The sequence below is a fragment of the Periplaneta americana genome, chromosome 12 (assembly GCF_040183065.1).
Source record: "Periplaneta americana isolate PAMFEO1 chromosome 12, P.americana_PAMFEO1_priV1, whole genome shotgun sequence".
Taxonomy (NCBI): Eukaryota; Metazoa; Arthropoda; class Insecta; order Blattodea; family Blattidae; genus Periplaneta; species Periplaneta americana.
Genome location: NC_091128.1, coordinates 170810136 through 170826736, shown reverse-complemented (window position 1 = coordinate 170826736; position 16601 = coordinate 170810136). Strand labels below are relative to the sequence as shown.

Here is a 16601-nt window from a genome sequence, read left to right as displayed (position 1 = left end):
ATATTGAATTTTATTGCAGTTTATATCAACTGGCACATTGCAAAGCTACTAAAAGTAGAAGATAAATGTTTTCTCCACCGCTAGTGGCTACTCCACATAATACACAATGGGACAATCTGCACCGTGTCGCTCCCCCTGACTTTATAATACAAACTGACATTCCTAAATGTAATTAATATTATTATTAATTGATGAACTAGTGGACTTACTCGTGTTAAATATGTAATATTCGTCCGGCTTACAGCTGTTTCAGTGCATCACGCACCATCATCAGAGCCTACTAGATCGCGGCGTCATCTCGAACTTCTCTGCCTGTTAGGAGGGTGTGTTTTATTGTTGGAATGTGTTGGATTGTGGAGTCGAATAGTGTGTGTGTACTGAAATTGATCTGTGTGTTGAGGATTTGATCAGGGTGTGTTTTAGTGTGTTTGTATATTTCGTATTGTTCTAGTGTGTTGAGTTTTTGGTTCTTGGGTTGTATGTGTAGGATTTCCATGTCCGTATTTATGTTATTGTATGTATGGTTGGCATTGGTTATGTGATCGGCGTATGTAGATGTAGATGAGAGAATAATGTTAAAATAGATTTAAGGGAGGTGGGATATGATGGGATTAATCTTGCTCAGGCGGATGGCGGACTTATGTGAGGGCAAATATGGACCTTCGGGTTCAAATCCTCAACACCCTGATCAAATCCTCAACACACAGATCAATTTCAGTACACACACACTATTCGACTCCACAATCCAACACATTCCAACAATAAAACACACCCTCCTAACAGGCAGAGAAGTTCGAGATGACGCCGCGATCTAGTAGGCTCTGATGATGGTGCGTGATGCACTGAAACAGCTGTAAGCCGGACGAATATTACATATTTAACACGAGTAAGTCCACTAGTTCATCAATTAATTATATTCAAGTGTTAAAAGTGGTGTACGCAAGATTCAAAACTGGATAATATTATTAGTTGAAAATATTGTAAGAACTACACAAAAATATACTCTAACATGTAATTTTCAAACATCTGTGACACTGTATTTTATATATGCACTCATGTACTTTATTTAATATTTCATTTGCTAGTGTGTACAGCTTGGGGGGGGGGGGTGCAGCTATAAGAGGTAACAGCTACCGGTCTGTTACTGACGGACTCGGGGCAAGTAGAAGGGGAAAGAAATGCCTTCGCATCCTCTCAACTTGTGTGAAATGTCGTTTACGTCTTTGATTACTTTCTTGTAGTGTTCTGGATTAACCTTGGATGTAAAATGGGTAGCTCTGAGAGGATGAATTTTTAATTGTATTAGCTTTGAAAGAAAATATAACAAGATAAGCTTCGCATAATTAATTTCATTCAGGCCTTCAATATTACCGCGATTGAAGGCCTTGAAATTGATATATTGTCATGACGTTCTTTATTTCGATTTTGACGAGTACAGAAATACGTCTCGATTTCTCTGGCCAGAATTCTAGACGATTTCGGTTATGCGGACAGAAGCGATACAGCCAAGTGGGCGATGCTCGATTTAAAATAGTGCAAAGAATAGAAATTCGAACAAGCCGAACGAATCCGTTCCGGTAAGTTAGCGCCTACCTTTAGTTTTTCTAACATTACTTTCTCCCATGCTTGCAACAAGTGTAAATGTTCATATTGTACGCAATTAGAACTACACACCCTATAGTAGTACACTATTAGTGGTACCAGCATTTCAAATTTCGGGTAAGCAGAATTTAATGAGAAAAAGTGCTCACTTGAGCATCCATACCACTGAAATTATTTTTGCAATGTAGGTATAACATACCTAGTGCATTATTAAACATTGGTGCTGACTGGCATCTATAGATTGATTTTCCATTCCCACAATACTAGACACAAAACTGTAATCAGGCTAAGGTTTTTTGTGATTATTTTTTAAATTTGTCTTGAAAAGTAAATAAAATATCGTACTCAGGTTAAGAATGTGACAGTAATTTCGTGATTTTTTTCGCCATGTAATGAAATAGAGAGTCTTAATTAATAATAACTTATACACGACATTGAATTTGAAACATTCATTGCAGAATAAAGCTGATGATGATGATGATGATGATGATGATGATGATGATATAATAATAATAATAATAATAATAATAATAATAATAATAATAATAATAATAACAACAATTGCACCCGTTGTAAATCAGCCGTAATATTACTTAACTGTGATACAAAAATGACATTCAAAAAGAAAATTCTAGGCACATATAAAACAATAAAATATCACATTTAATGTCATCCTTACATTATTTTTACTTTACCCCCACCTCATCTGAAATGTGTTAACCGTTGCTGATCTGGTAACTTCAGGTAACCTTGCCTACAAAAGGATTAGGAAAATCAAGTCATCAGGGATCATGTAAGCCATTTATAATGCCATACTATGCAATACTTTTGCAGCTAATAACTTCAGAACTAATATGTTTATAAAATAAATGATATTTTTAAAGGATTAGGAAAACCAAGTCATCAAGGCCATTAAAGAGAATGACATAATTCCAAATTACCATACCTTACCAAATAATGTTTTCCTCTTCTTTTTTAGCTAATAACTTCAAAACTAATACATTTTTTCGAACATTAAACAATTATGTTTCTCCGTTTTTATTGCATAAATGATGATTTTTTTTGGCAGAAACAGCCAATTTTCGCGAAAATTCGCGACAAATTTACTATCATAAATCAGTCACATCTATGACAAAACCTGCATATACTTCTTCATGCATCTCTTACTCACATTTCGCGTTTTCTTACTTACTTACAAATGGCTTTCAGAGAACCCGAAGGTTCATATTTGCCCTCACATAAGTCCGCCATCCGCCTGAGCAAGATTAATCCCATCATATTCCACCTCCCTTAAATCTATTTTAACATTATCCTCTCATCTACGTCTCGGCCTCCCCAAAGGTCTTTTCCCCTCAGGTCTTCCAGTTAACACTAATATCCACCTGTGGGGTAACGGTCAGCGCGTCTGTCTGCGAAACCAGGTGGCCCGGGTTCGATTCCCGGTCGGGGCAAGTTACCTGGTTGAAGTTTTTTCCGGGGTTTTCCCTCAACCCAATATGAGCAAATGCTGGGTAACTTTCGGTGCTGGACCCCGGACTCATTTCACCGGCATTATCACCTTCATCTCATTCAGACCTAAGATGTTGATAAAGCGTCGTAAAATAACCTACTTAAAAAAAAACACTAATATGCATTTCTGGATTCATCCATACGTGTTACATGTCCTGTCCATCTTATATAAAGATAAATGCCAACAAGACGAAGGCCATGTTCATAGGAAGAAAAGTAAAGAAGGTAAATTTTTCAAATTTTAAATGAGGCAGTAGAGCAAGTGGACAGCTTCAAATACTTGGGGTGTACTATAAGCAGTAACATGAGCTGCTGCCAGGAAGTCAAAAGGAGGATAGCAATGGCAAAGGAAGCTTTTAATAGAAAAAGTAGCATCTTCTGCGGACCTCTGGAGAAAGAACTAAGAAAGAGACTAGTGAAGTGCTTTGTATGGGGTATAGCATTGTATGGGGCAGAAACATGTACATTACGACGAAGTGAATAGAAGCCAATAGAAGCATTTGAAATGTGGATATAGAGAAGGATGGAGCGTGTGAAATGGACAGACAGAGTAAGAAATGAAGCTGTGTTGGAAAGAGTGGATGAATAAAGAATGATGCTGAAACTGATCAGAAAGAGGAAAAGGAATTGGCTGGGTCACTGGCTAACAAGAAACTGCCTACTGAAGGATTCACTGGAAGAAATGGTGAACGGGAGAAGAGTTCGTGGCAGAAGAAGATATCAATTAATAGACGACATTAAGATGTATGGATCATATGCGGAGACAAAGAGGAAGGCAGAAAATAGGAAAGACTGGAGAAAGCTCGGTATACAGTGAAAGACCTGCCCTTGGGCAGAACACTATGTATGATTGAAGACGTATGTTTGTTTCTGCGGTGACTGAGTGGGCAGACCATCAGCCTGTCACGGGGGCGTTCCTGGTTCTAGTCGGGCCTGGGATTTTTCATAGTTCCCCTTTCCTTAAATTAAATAATCGTAAGTTGTGTCGTAATTTTTTCTCTTCTTTTGTATTGCATAAAAAATATAGTCGTAGATTTATGTAAATATATAGTTTCTTCATTTATGGATTATCTGCTAAACTTCACACAAGAGTGCAAAATTTTGAACACTTTCTTTATTATTTAAGTAATGGACTTTAATTTCGTATATTTCCACGTACTGAGACATAAAATCAGTTTGTTTCCAAATTTAACACTTTTTAACGTCACAAAGATCACTAAAATGTGGACAGCATACGTAACTTTCATCGCAGGAGCGAGAGACGAAATGTGGAACCTACACGTCACGTAGCCTACGTGTGCGGATGAGATACATCTGAACGCGGCAATCTGGATCAGAATGGTCGCATTTGAGCGGACGTCCCATGTTTTATGATGCGGAGTGGAGATCGTAATTGCTCAGAGCCAAACATGTTGAAAATCAGTTTCATCTAATCAGTTGTCAGGCTACTTTTTGTGAAATGTGAGTTTGCACTAGCTCCATTGGTTTTCCAAACCCTTGGGCTACATGTTCCGTCACCACAACATAGAGGATTACAAATTAGTGGAATTTCCGTGATACAAGATCTGCAGTGTTCGTAGCCGCTAGAGTTTCTACCTATCTATGATGGAAGCATGGAGGTCAGCTCCAGGTTGTGCCAGTTTACACCTGGGGAAAATCCCTCATCCTAATTTTGATATGAGACTGAATGGTTCTAAAACCGTACTCTAAATTCTGGAGAAAATACAATCGCTTACCTTCTGATGGAGATCGCATCACAATAAATAACTGCCCCAATACAACTTACTTGACTTCTGACCAACATAGTACTTAGGAACCAAAAATGACAACTCTGTTTTCCAGTGTTAGAGACTCGTGTTAAAGTCGATCATCATTCACAATCATCATACATGAAATCTTGCAATGCATGGCGTTTCCGAAATGCTTCGACAAATTGCAAGATGTTCTATGCAAAAAAAAGCAAACTGATGGAAAATTGTTATACAGGGTGTTTCCGAGGTGGTGTTACAAACTTTCAGGGATGGTGGCGAAGGGCACATGTAATTATCAATTTTAGATAAGGAACCCTGGTCCGGAAATTATTATTATTATTATTATTATTATTATTATTATTATTAATTACTTTATTTTCAACACAGCTTGAAGGTGTTCCTTGACATTCAAGAGAGAAAATGTAGCTTTTGCATGTTGAAACACCGATTCATTTCCTATCTATTGTTCGCCAACCAACCATCTTTTCTTTGATTCACTCCCTCGGTTAATTTTTCTTCCCGATTCCCTTCGAAGCAGTAATTCTAAATATACCGATTCCCTTCGCGCGAAAAAGGAGCTGCTGGAATTAAATATTCCGATTCTCTCTCGTAAAGTCTGGCTGGCTGGCTGGGTGTGACGGCCTATCTGTTCTTGGTTACATATCGTTGCGAACATGAATGCTATAAGTACCTTAGTGTCCATGTAAGTCATGTCCACCTCTTCGGCTGGAGGGGAAAGGACTTGCTAGCTGTCCGTTCCTTAATATGACATTCACATTAGTTCATTCGCTGTGGCGGCGGCCTTGTGAGTTATTGTAATTTCCAATGCCTTATCCAAAGACGTCCAGACATTTACTTCACGAATCATGGGAATTGTATTTTTGTATCAAAGAGAATGACCAAATAAATCTCCATAATCTCCAAATGGAACTATTTGAATTAAGGAATTCTACTACAATTAAATATTCTAAGAAAGAAGGTTGGGAACTATTTCATTTATTGCTCTGTGATATATTTCCACGGTTGCGTATGTTTGCAACAAATGTAATGACAATCTTCGGGTCTACATACATTTGCTAGCAAACCTTTTCTAAAATGAATTACATTAAAAGCCAGTATCGGAATAGAATACATTTGTTAATAGATGTTTAAGAAGAATTAAAAAAATTAGATGGCCAGATATAATCATAAACTCAGAACTATGGAAGATAACAAATCAGAAAGAAATCACAATATAAATCAAAAGACAAAAGTGGAATTGCATAGGGCGCACAATCAGGAAAGAAGATTAAGCAGTAGAAAGAATGGCTTTGGATTGGAACCCCCAGGGGAGTAGAACAAGAGGAAGGCCAAAAAATACATGGAAGAGGACAGTTTTGGAGGAAATTGCTAGGGAGGGGAAAACATGGAACGAAGTAAAGAAGTTGGCTACAAATAGGGTCCGATGGGGGCACTTTGTGAATGCCCTATGTTCCTCTTGAGGAGCTACAGGAGTTTGATTGATTGATTGATTGATTGATCGAAGTAGAATACGCGACGATCACTTGGTATATCTTCTAAGAATTTTGTGCCAAATATAGATCAACTTGTTAACAATAAGAGTTGCCAGAAAAGTCACTAAGAGAAATGTGAAGTACAAACGGCACTAAATCTACAATGTTCAGCTTTCATATTGGAATAATTGCATTAAATTTTGTTAAAGAATACCACTGAAACTCAGCAGACATAGCCCATGTTTAGTGTACGACCACATCAGAGCGTCACAGCTGGTGGAAAGAGGTAAACCACCCTCCCCTCTACCAACTGCAATTGCACATCCCCAGTATAACTCACAAACCAGTCGCCACTTACCAGAACGAGGCTCGGTGATCGGCGCGGCCTCGTCGTCGAAGAGCACGAGGATCGGTTGCTTGCTGTTGTGGTGCTCGTTACGACGAGCGAACCGCACGTCGACGCTCTGCTCGAAGAGGTTGCTGGAGGTGACGAGCAGCCCCCTGTTGGGCCGCCGACCCGTCACCCAGTCCATGACGGCCTCTTTCACGTTGAACACCTCCCAGCCGTGCGCGTGGGCGCCCACCATGTGCGAGCTGAGCAGGCGCTGCACATCGGGCACACTCAGCTGGTGGTCGTCCAGCACTTGGTACACGCGGATCTGCAGGAAATTAGTACGGTTACAACTGTAGTCCTTACTCCTTACAGTACCGCACTTGGTACACGCGGATCTGCAGGAAATTAGTACAGTTACAACTGTAGTCCTTACTCCTTACAGTACAGCACTTGGTACACGCGGATCTGCAGGAAATTAGTACGGTTACAACTGTAGTCCTTACTCCTTACAGTACAGCACTTGGTACACGCGGATCTGCAGGAAATTAGTACGGTTACAACTGTAGTCCTTACTCCTTACAGTACAGCACTTGGTGCACGCGGATCTGCAGGAAATTAGTACGGTTACAACTGTAGTCCTTACTCCATACAGTACAGCACTTGGTACACGCGGATCTGCAGGAAATTAGTACGGTTACAACTGTAGTCCTTACTCCTTACAGTACAGCACTTGGTACACGCGGATCTGCAGGAAATTAGTACGGTTACAACTGTAGTCCTTACTCCTTACAGTACAGCACTTGGTACACGCGGATCTGCAGGAAATTAGTACGGTCACAACTGTAGTCCTTACTCCTTACAGTACAGCACTTGGTACACGCGGATCTGCAGGAAATTAGTACGGTTACAACTGTAGTCCTTACTCCTTACAGTACAGCACTTGGTACACGCGGATCTGCAGGAAATTAGTACGGTTACAACTGCAGTCCTTACTCCTAACAGTACAGTAAAGTTTCCGGTTTTGTCATTCAATAATTAGTTTGAGGGCCATGGTCATTTAACAGAAAACGTTTTTGTTTTGGTCTCTTCTATCATCCCTAGAAGTTGGGTACTGAATTTAGTTACACCCTGTATGTGGAAACTGCTAAGATTCACAGATCATAAAAATGACATTTAGTGACAATTATTAAGGAAGACAGTTGACAAATTACTTGCACGTGTAAGATGTTATAAATGTAAGGATTATATTTCCGTTAAATTTTTATACAAATATATTATATAAATAGGGTAAACTAGGGTCTGTTGGACAGTCGGGCATGTTGGACACTCTATACTTTAACGTGTTACCACGCCACTTGTGGGCACCACATTCAGCTAGAAGTCAATGACGGAAGTAGGCACGAGTGGGGCTACTTCCGCCATTGACTTCTAGCTGAATGTGGTGCCCACAAGTGGCGTGGTAACACGTTAAAGTACGGAGTGTCCAACATGCCCGACTGTCCAACAGACCCTAGTTTACCCTATATATAAATTCAGGATTGAACCTCGGACCACGCAATCTGTATCAGTTACTTTACCATTGAAATACCCAGCACTTCTTCATAATTTACTAAATTTATGTGGTGGTTGGTTTATTGACTTTACTGGCTTTGAGCCAGAGGCCGTTTTAGGGTCTTATACGCGCAGGATGCCCTCTCCAGCCATTGTACATAAATAACAATAAATATATATTTACATACTGTGTATGACACGATTTCTGGCATAAGTGCCAGTAGGTGTGTGAGTGCGGTGATTGTTTTTTTTTTAAATTAATTTATTTTATTTCATTTTTTATATTTTTAAAAATATTTTGATGTAGGCCTAATTTGTTAATTTTAGATGCTTAAGGAATGGTGAACGGGACAAGAGTTCGGGGTAAAAGATATCAGTTGATAGACAGCATTAAAGTATTATATGGGGAGATTAAGAGGAAGGCAAGAAATTGGGAAGAATGGGAAATGCTGGGTTAGCCGTTAAAGACCTGCTCTTGGGCAGAACAATGTGCATACATACATACATACATACATACGTACATACATACGTACATACATACGTACATACATACATAAATACATACATACATACATACATACGAACATACGTACATATGTACATACGTACATACGTACATACGTACATACATACATACATACGTACATACGTACATACGTACATACGTACATACATACGTACATACACACATACATACATACATACATACATACAAACGTACGTACGTACATACGTACATACATACATACATACATACATACATACATACATACGTACATACGTACATACGTACATACGTACGTACGTACGTACGTACATACGTACATACGTACATACGTACATACGTACATACGTACATACATACATACATACATACATACTAAATTTATGTAAAAATTGGGTATTTCTGTACATACTTTTTCAGTTTAGAAATTGATATTTACGAGTAACCTTGAGTTCACACCCAACCTCTGATTACTGTACACTAAATCTGCTTAAACACAGCAGTGGAAACAGCTGATAAAGATACGTACAGCGATGTTATTCAAGTGCAAGCAAATTTCGGCAATTGATCCAGCGGATATCATCATTCGGACCGAGCATAGTGATATATCATCTTGTGAAACAAAATGCAGCACTACAGTTTATTTCTAGAAAGTACACTGCGTCATGTTGCTTTTACGTTCCGGTTTACTGTCATATTAATATTTTAGGAGAAAAATTCGCTCCGGTGCCGGGGATCAAACCCGGGCTCTTGGTTCTACGTACCAAGCGCTCTGACCACTGAGCTACGCCGAATTCAATCCACAGCACCGGATCGAACCTTCCTCCTTCGATGTTTCCCTTTGTGGCCTGACTCCAAGTTAGGCATATATGTTGACGTGTATCCAATGTCAACTGCCATTATACTAGGAGCGCACTCAGCTGGGTGACTTGTTGGCCGGGAATCCGCAGTTATTATGCACTGCTAGCTAATACAGGAACATCATTTTATTTTTACTAACATTTTCAATATTAACCTGACTATAACTTTGGATTAACGATTGAGAATCGGAAACACTGTTTGCTATCCCCTTACATGACCGAAGTTTGACGACACTAGTGTAAAATACAATACAAATAACTACTAGATATAGGAGGGAAGTAAAGTAGTGCATCCAGTTACGTAAACTAGGAAATGTTACGAATTTGAGTTTGATCATTTTCGTCGGGTTTTTACTTAATCAAAATACAGTACAGTATTAACAGTAAGTGTTTTTACTCACTAACTGAACTATCCAATCGGACGTATTTATTATGCAATGTATAGTATACTGTCTACACACATTAGCATACATTATTTACAGTGCATTTAAATTTAAAAAATAATCAAAATATGGATATTTAAATAAATTATTGAAAATGGTGGTCGTTCATTTCGATACAGGCTTCAAATCTTTTGTGCGTATTATCAAAAGCGTTTTCAAGCATATCTTCTGAAATTGAATGTATGGTTTCTTGAATGTAATTATTTCATTCTTCTATTGTTGTAGGATGTTTAGCAAACACAACTGTTTCACAGTAACCCCAAAGAAATATTGCAGAGCACTCAAATCAGGCGACATGGGGGAGCCATAATCCTACGCCTGTTGAAATAATTCTGTACCTACTCTATAACACCGTACGTTACGTACTGTCAATTCAGTCTTCACTTCCGCCCGATCCGCATTGATATATTTACTCAGATATGCTGTCTACTGCCCGTCCATGTGGTTATGTAGGAAAGTCTTAGAAAGGGGGGAAATCACGTGACAATTCCTTACTTAACGATGCCCTTTTATTTAAATTATTTTAAATAGTTGTATAATATTAGGTAGAAGTCCAATTCCTAACAGCAAATGTTTTCAGAAAAGAGCTAAGATAGTTCAGCCACTAGCCTTACAGAGGGGCCAGCAGAAACGGATGGGGGAGACCGGGATGCGACGTAACTAAACGTACGCACAGTACCTGTGCAAAAATATGATTCAATAGTGAATAAATGCTCTTTCTTCACTGAAAAATGTGATCATATTTCTGAAACATACTATACTCACTCACTCTGTATTGTTTATTTTGACCGTAAGACGACTTTGCGGCTTTGGTTGTGTGTGGAAGTCTGCTACTAGAAGGAGTGGGAGTGAAGTACATTCAAAAACTCAGGTACAATAAAAATTGAAGTAAAATTAAAAGGATGTCCCTGTATATCTATAATATTCTCTCAGCTAGCAGTGCATAATAACTGCGGATTCCCGGCCAACAAGTCACTCAGCTGAGTGCGCTCCTAGTATAATGGCAGTTGACATTGGATACACGTCAACATATATGCCTAACTTGGAGTCAGGCCACAAAGGGAAACATTGAAGGAGGAAGGTTCAATCCGGTGCTGTGCTGTGAATTTGATTCGGCGTAGCTCAGTGGTCAGAGCGCTTGGTACGTAGAACCAAGGACCCGGGTTCGATCCCATGCGCCGGAGCGAATTTTTCTCCTAAAATATCAAGTGTCAATATTACAGATAAATTCTGTAGGACAAATTAATATATCCTCATATGGTTAAAACTCAGAAATACGGGGCGTTCAAAAAATTAAATACAGATTTTGTTGAAATAGTAATTGTACTGGTGATGTTTGTAATGGTATATATTCGTTATACATTAATTTTAACACGTGCATCATTCACATCGCGACATCCTCCAGTCTGTCGGCAGTGGCGTGAAAAACATTCTGGAGCATTGTCGGTTTAAGGCGACAGAAACTTGTGTAATGCTGTTTCGGAGCTCCACCATGTGGTAATGGGTCAGATGAGAACACGTACTTTGATAAATTCCAACACAAAGAAGTCACACTCTTCAAAGTCCTCGTCATTCTGGCTGTGCAGAACCTGCAGGTGGTACGGCTTCTTCAGTGTGAAAAGCAACACCTGTGGACCGTCGAACTCGGAATGTTCAATTCCCGTGATAAACGCCGCACTGATTTTAGGCTACGTTCAATGGATATTCTGCTGGCTTCAGTGCTTTCGTCGGAGGACGGTGGACGTCCTTGTACGCGCTCCGTCGCGAACGTCCCAATACGCTTAAATTTGTTCACCAGCGTGTGAATTGTTTTGTCCGTGGGTCCAGCTTCATGGAATTGGCGATGAAATTTCGTTCCAAGGTTATCATATACGACCCCCCTCTCCCAGCCTCCACATCACAATAAGAACCTTCTCTGGTATGCGGAACATCGTGCAGATTCAGTCACTGCAAAGACAGAATACATGTGTATTGTAGCGCCATCGGATCTGTGCCCCTTCAGCGCTGCCGTCGTTCTTGGAAAAGTTAACGGCTCTACTCACCCCATTCCACCCGTTTCTCTCCCACTACGTCAAACAGCAGGCCACGAACCTTCCCGAATAGGGAAGTTGCCAAACTTCCGGCAAACAGTGTCATGTCTCTTGAATATTGCTTATAATAATGTAAGGTTAATTATTACTTATTCATAATTTAATTTAAGTAGGTCTTTCAATCAAAATACATCTTGTATTTCTACATGTTTTAAATCTAAATCCCATATCTCGAATCACTTTCCGTAGCGTTTCTCTTCCTCCTTGGAAATGTATTGCTTCTCTCGCAACCTTCAATAATTTCTCCAATGTCGGAACTTCTTTCTGCATCGTATAAAATTCTTGTATCTTTCTTCTTAAAATACATCTGTCCATATCATCTACAAGAATTAAAGCTTCCCTTGGTCTGTTCTTCCCTGGTGACTCTAGCTTTTCATCTCCTGCACAGACTCCCTCTCTCCTGATTTTCTTTATCAGGCGCTCTGACCTACCTTTATAAATTACATTAAAAAGTTGTATAATATTAGTATTAGTTAAGTAAGTAATTTTAAAACGTAATCAATTGAAATAGAATAAGCCTCACCTGTGATCGCAGCTGCTCTTTTCGTTGCCTAATTTATAGGAAACAGATATTGACCTGTTTGTTTCTCTTCATCGCAAAATGCTATTACGTACTTGCTTAATAATATTTCTTTCACCACTCCGTGCTACAGTATTCATGTTGAGTTGACAACACTGGACTGCAAGTGCAAATAAACTGTCCCGCAAGAAGGCTCAAAATTGTGAGTAGTGGGGGAGAGAAAGAGAGAAGGATAGAAAAGAGAGAAATAGGAATACAGGGAGAGAAATGAATTGCCGAGGCTGAAAAGGAATTAAGGTTCAGTTCGCATATCTTACGGGGGCACAGATCCGATGGTCGAACTATAGCTGTTGATACTCCAGCAGCAACTGCACAGTATACAGACGCAATGTACCTGCTGTACTTACCTCTAAACGCCCTCGATACTTAATTCTTGAACACTCTATATATTATTGAACAAAAAGTTAATGTAATTCGAATGTTCAAACAGGATCTGCAAGACAGATAGAAAACTTTTCTACAAAGTAGCAAGTTTTCGTGCTCCACACATAAAGATTATAAAAGAATGATAAAAAAAAGTTGAAACTGGACGTACTGTATATCAAAATAAAACTAAATAGCAAGACCATGTGCTCACCGACGAAAAAAAGTTGGTGACTTTTTTGCAGATTTGTCTATCATATCTCGCATACTTCTCGCACAATAGAGGAGTTAATACGCAGTATGACAGCAGAATTTCCCTTGAGTTGATTACCTGGTTGGGTTTTTCCCAGGTTTTCCCATTTCTCAGAGAAATGCTAGATATCACATAGCGAATCCTCATATCACTATCATCTTATTCCATCTACGCTAAATAACCTAGCAGTCGATACAGCGGCCTTAAATAACCAACTTGAAAAGACCAGTATTTACAAAGAATTCTTTACAATTACTTGGGAGGATCAATGAAAACTTCTTAATGTCTACGTGTGAACGGTTAGCATTTCAAACAGATGCTGTGATCAAGATTAGTGTCTTTGTTAAGAATAATTAGCCTTCATGTAGACGGCGTTCGAACGCTTGTTCGACGCTTGGACCAATTCTCTGGTTGCATTTCTTTAACAGGTTTTCCTCAACTATAAGGCGAATGTCAGGTAATCCCGTGGGGAATTATCGGACTCGTTTCGACAAATATCGTTTCTTAGTAAGCATGATGATAGAGATATTCCGATAGTCAATATCTATATTAATAATAAATCTGTAGCCGAATTTTTTTTTGGTAATTTTCGATTTTCCAAAAATAATTGGTCCTAACATATATAATTAATCACCCTGAAACCGAAAATCGCTTTTTTGAAAATTTTCTTTGTATGTCTGTCTGTCTGTCTGTATGTTTGTTACCTTTTCACGCGATAATGGCTGAACGGATTTCGATGAAAATTGGAATATAAATTAAGTTCGTTGTAACTTAGATTTTAGGCTATATGGCATTCAAAATACGTTATTTAAAAGGGGGTTATAAGGGGACCTGAATTAAATAATTCGAAATATCTCGCTTATTATTGATTTTTGTGAAAAATGTTACATGACAAAAGTTTCTTTAAAAATAATTTCCGATAAGTGTTATTCCTTGAAAAATTTTGATAGGACTGATATTTAATGAGATAAATGAGTTTTAAATTTAAAATAACTGCCATCTAAGGCCGTGTAATGAATTAAAAAACAAATTACTTCGTCTATAAGGGGCCTTGGACAGCAACAATCGAAAGCTATGAAAGATAGCCTACAGATAATGTTTCTGTGTTTGTATGAAGTAATATCGGAAGCTAAATTAACCGATTTGTATAATTAATTATTAATTCACCATTGGAAAGTGTAGTTTCTCTAGATGGACATAATGCTATAATGTTATTACAGTTACTTCTGAGTGAATCGAGGACAGGTAAGATTAAAATAGCTTCTTATGCACAAAAAACTTGATAGGCTATTCTGTACATTCGTTTCCTGTATTTCCTAAAATAAATTTTTTGACCAAATGAGTGGTCTCTGGATCAAAATGATCGCATTTTAATTATGCAAATACAATTTAAATTATGTAACATAATAAACGATTTATCCTTCTATCAAACACGAATGTTCCCTGGATCAAATGTCCTATTTTTATTATGTAATTACTTTATATTTATTTCTAACGGGTGCAGCGGAGCGCACGGGTACGGCTAGTAATGTAATATAATCTAATAATTTTTATTTAAAGTTCAGTCTAATTGACATATCATAGTTTAAAATCAATAACACTTACAAATGTAAATGATCATTGCATATTATGAAATTGGAATGCAAACGTTTTCGCCCTTGGGCATCATCAGGCATTTGACTCACAATATCTTATACAATTTTTCATATCTTTGCTGTGGAATGCGTACCAGGTAATTGAAATTTACAGTCTTGTATATATTAACAAACAACTATTTACATGGTTAACTCTACGGTAAATAACAATCTGAAATTTAAATGAATACAGATATTAAAATCATATGTGATAAAATTGCAACGATTTTATAATTAAGAAAATATATAAGAACAACATTTTAGTGATCACGATTTTATAATTAAGAAATATAAGAACAACATTTTAGTTACAATTTTATCACATATAATTTTAATATCTGTATTCATATACATTTCAGATTGTTATTTACCATAGAGTGAACCATGCAAATAGTTGTTTATTAATATACACAAGATTGTAAATATCCCCCCTCTACTACCAATAATGCATAGCACAATGTCAATACGGCTGTTGCTGTCGTCTGCGATACAACGAACTGATTTTCGAGTTCGTCATTTTTTTTCCGGTTATTATATGCTTATTTAAGTTGTGTTAACTCTCGCTAGTGGTTTTATATTTTATTTTATCCGTCTTAGTATTTATTTTATTATTGTAAATATTTTTGTTTTATTATTATTATTATTATTATTATTATTGTTACTATTATTTCTAACATCAACTTTATTATTGATCTCTTTAAAATTTATGTAGACTACTGGACTGTACCCGAGCACGAGCATATGCTCATTTCGGGTATATATTCATATGTATCATTTCAAATGTAAATTGTGAATAAATTTGAATTTGAATTTGAATTATCTGGTACGCATTCCACAGCAAAGATAGCCTATAGTAAAAATTGTATAAGATATTGCCTGATGATGGCCAAGGGCAAAAACGTTTGCATTTCAATTGTATAATATGCAATGATCATTTGCATTTGTAAGTGTTATTCATTTTAAACTATGATATGTCAATTAGACTGAACTTTAAATAAAAATTATTAGATTATATTACAAAATATCGTTTCGCTCTCACCAATCCCATCGAGCTAGATAACCTGGTAGTTGGTACTTACAGCATCGTTAAATAAACGTTTAAATTATTTTTAACGTGTCGTAAATCTACGACAAAGCCCTCAGCTTTCTATTCCTGTAGAAGATAGCCGTGCTGAAGACTTTTCTCTTACAAGTACGTCGCCCTCTGTCGGGTTTCAACCCCTGAACCTCGGCTGCAATAAATTGCATAACAAAGTAAACAGAGAAAAGAGGTCGAAGCAAGGACCTTTACTCACGATGAGGCTGGGCGACGTGAAGACACTGGGGTGCAGTTCGTGGGGCGGAGTTCTCATGCGGTAGAGGTGCAACTGGGCCTCCAGCACGCTCTCCAGGGCGTCCAAACCCGAGATGTTGAAGTAGAAGTAGTGGGCCAGCGAATTATCTGCGTGTGGGCAACAGATATTTGAATTAAATAAAAGCGTGCAACTCCACCACTGCCAACGTAGACTTGCATGCGCATTTATTAGAGTACAGTAGTAAATGAGTATTGAAACTGAAATCTAATTTATGAACTACGTGTACGTTGCAATGCCATACTTATAAGGTTACATAATTGTTTTTACTGTACAATTTT

The 16601-nt window shown here is 37.9% G+C and overlaps 1 protein-coding gene across 1 annotated transcript in view; it reads right to left on the bottom strand.

Moving 5' to 3' along the window:
• The window catches only part of LOC138711172 (bone morphogenetic protein 2-like), a 51434-nt gene that overhangs the window by 11918 nt on the left and 22915 nt on the right, over positions 1 to 16601 (bottom strand). Inside the window, exons 3-4 of the mRNA XM_069842527.1 lie at positions 16264 to 16409; positions 6714 to 7014 (exon numbers count right to left, since the gene is read on the bottom strand). Of these exons, the coding sequence (XP_069698628.1) occupies positions 6714 to 7014; positions 16264 to 16409 (447 nt within the window). The remainder of the gene's footprint in view (positions 1 to 6713; positions 7015 to 16263; positions 16410 to 16601) is intronic.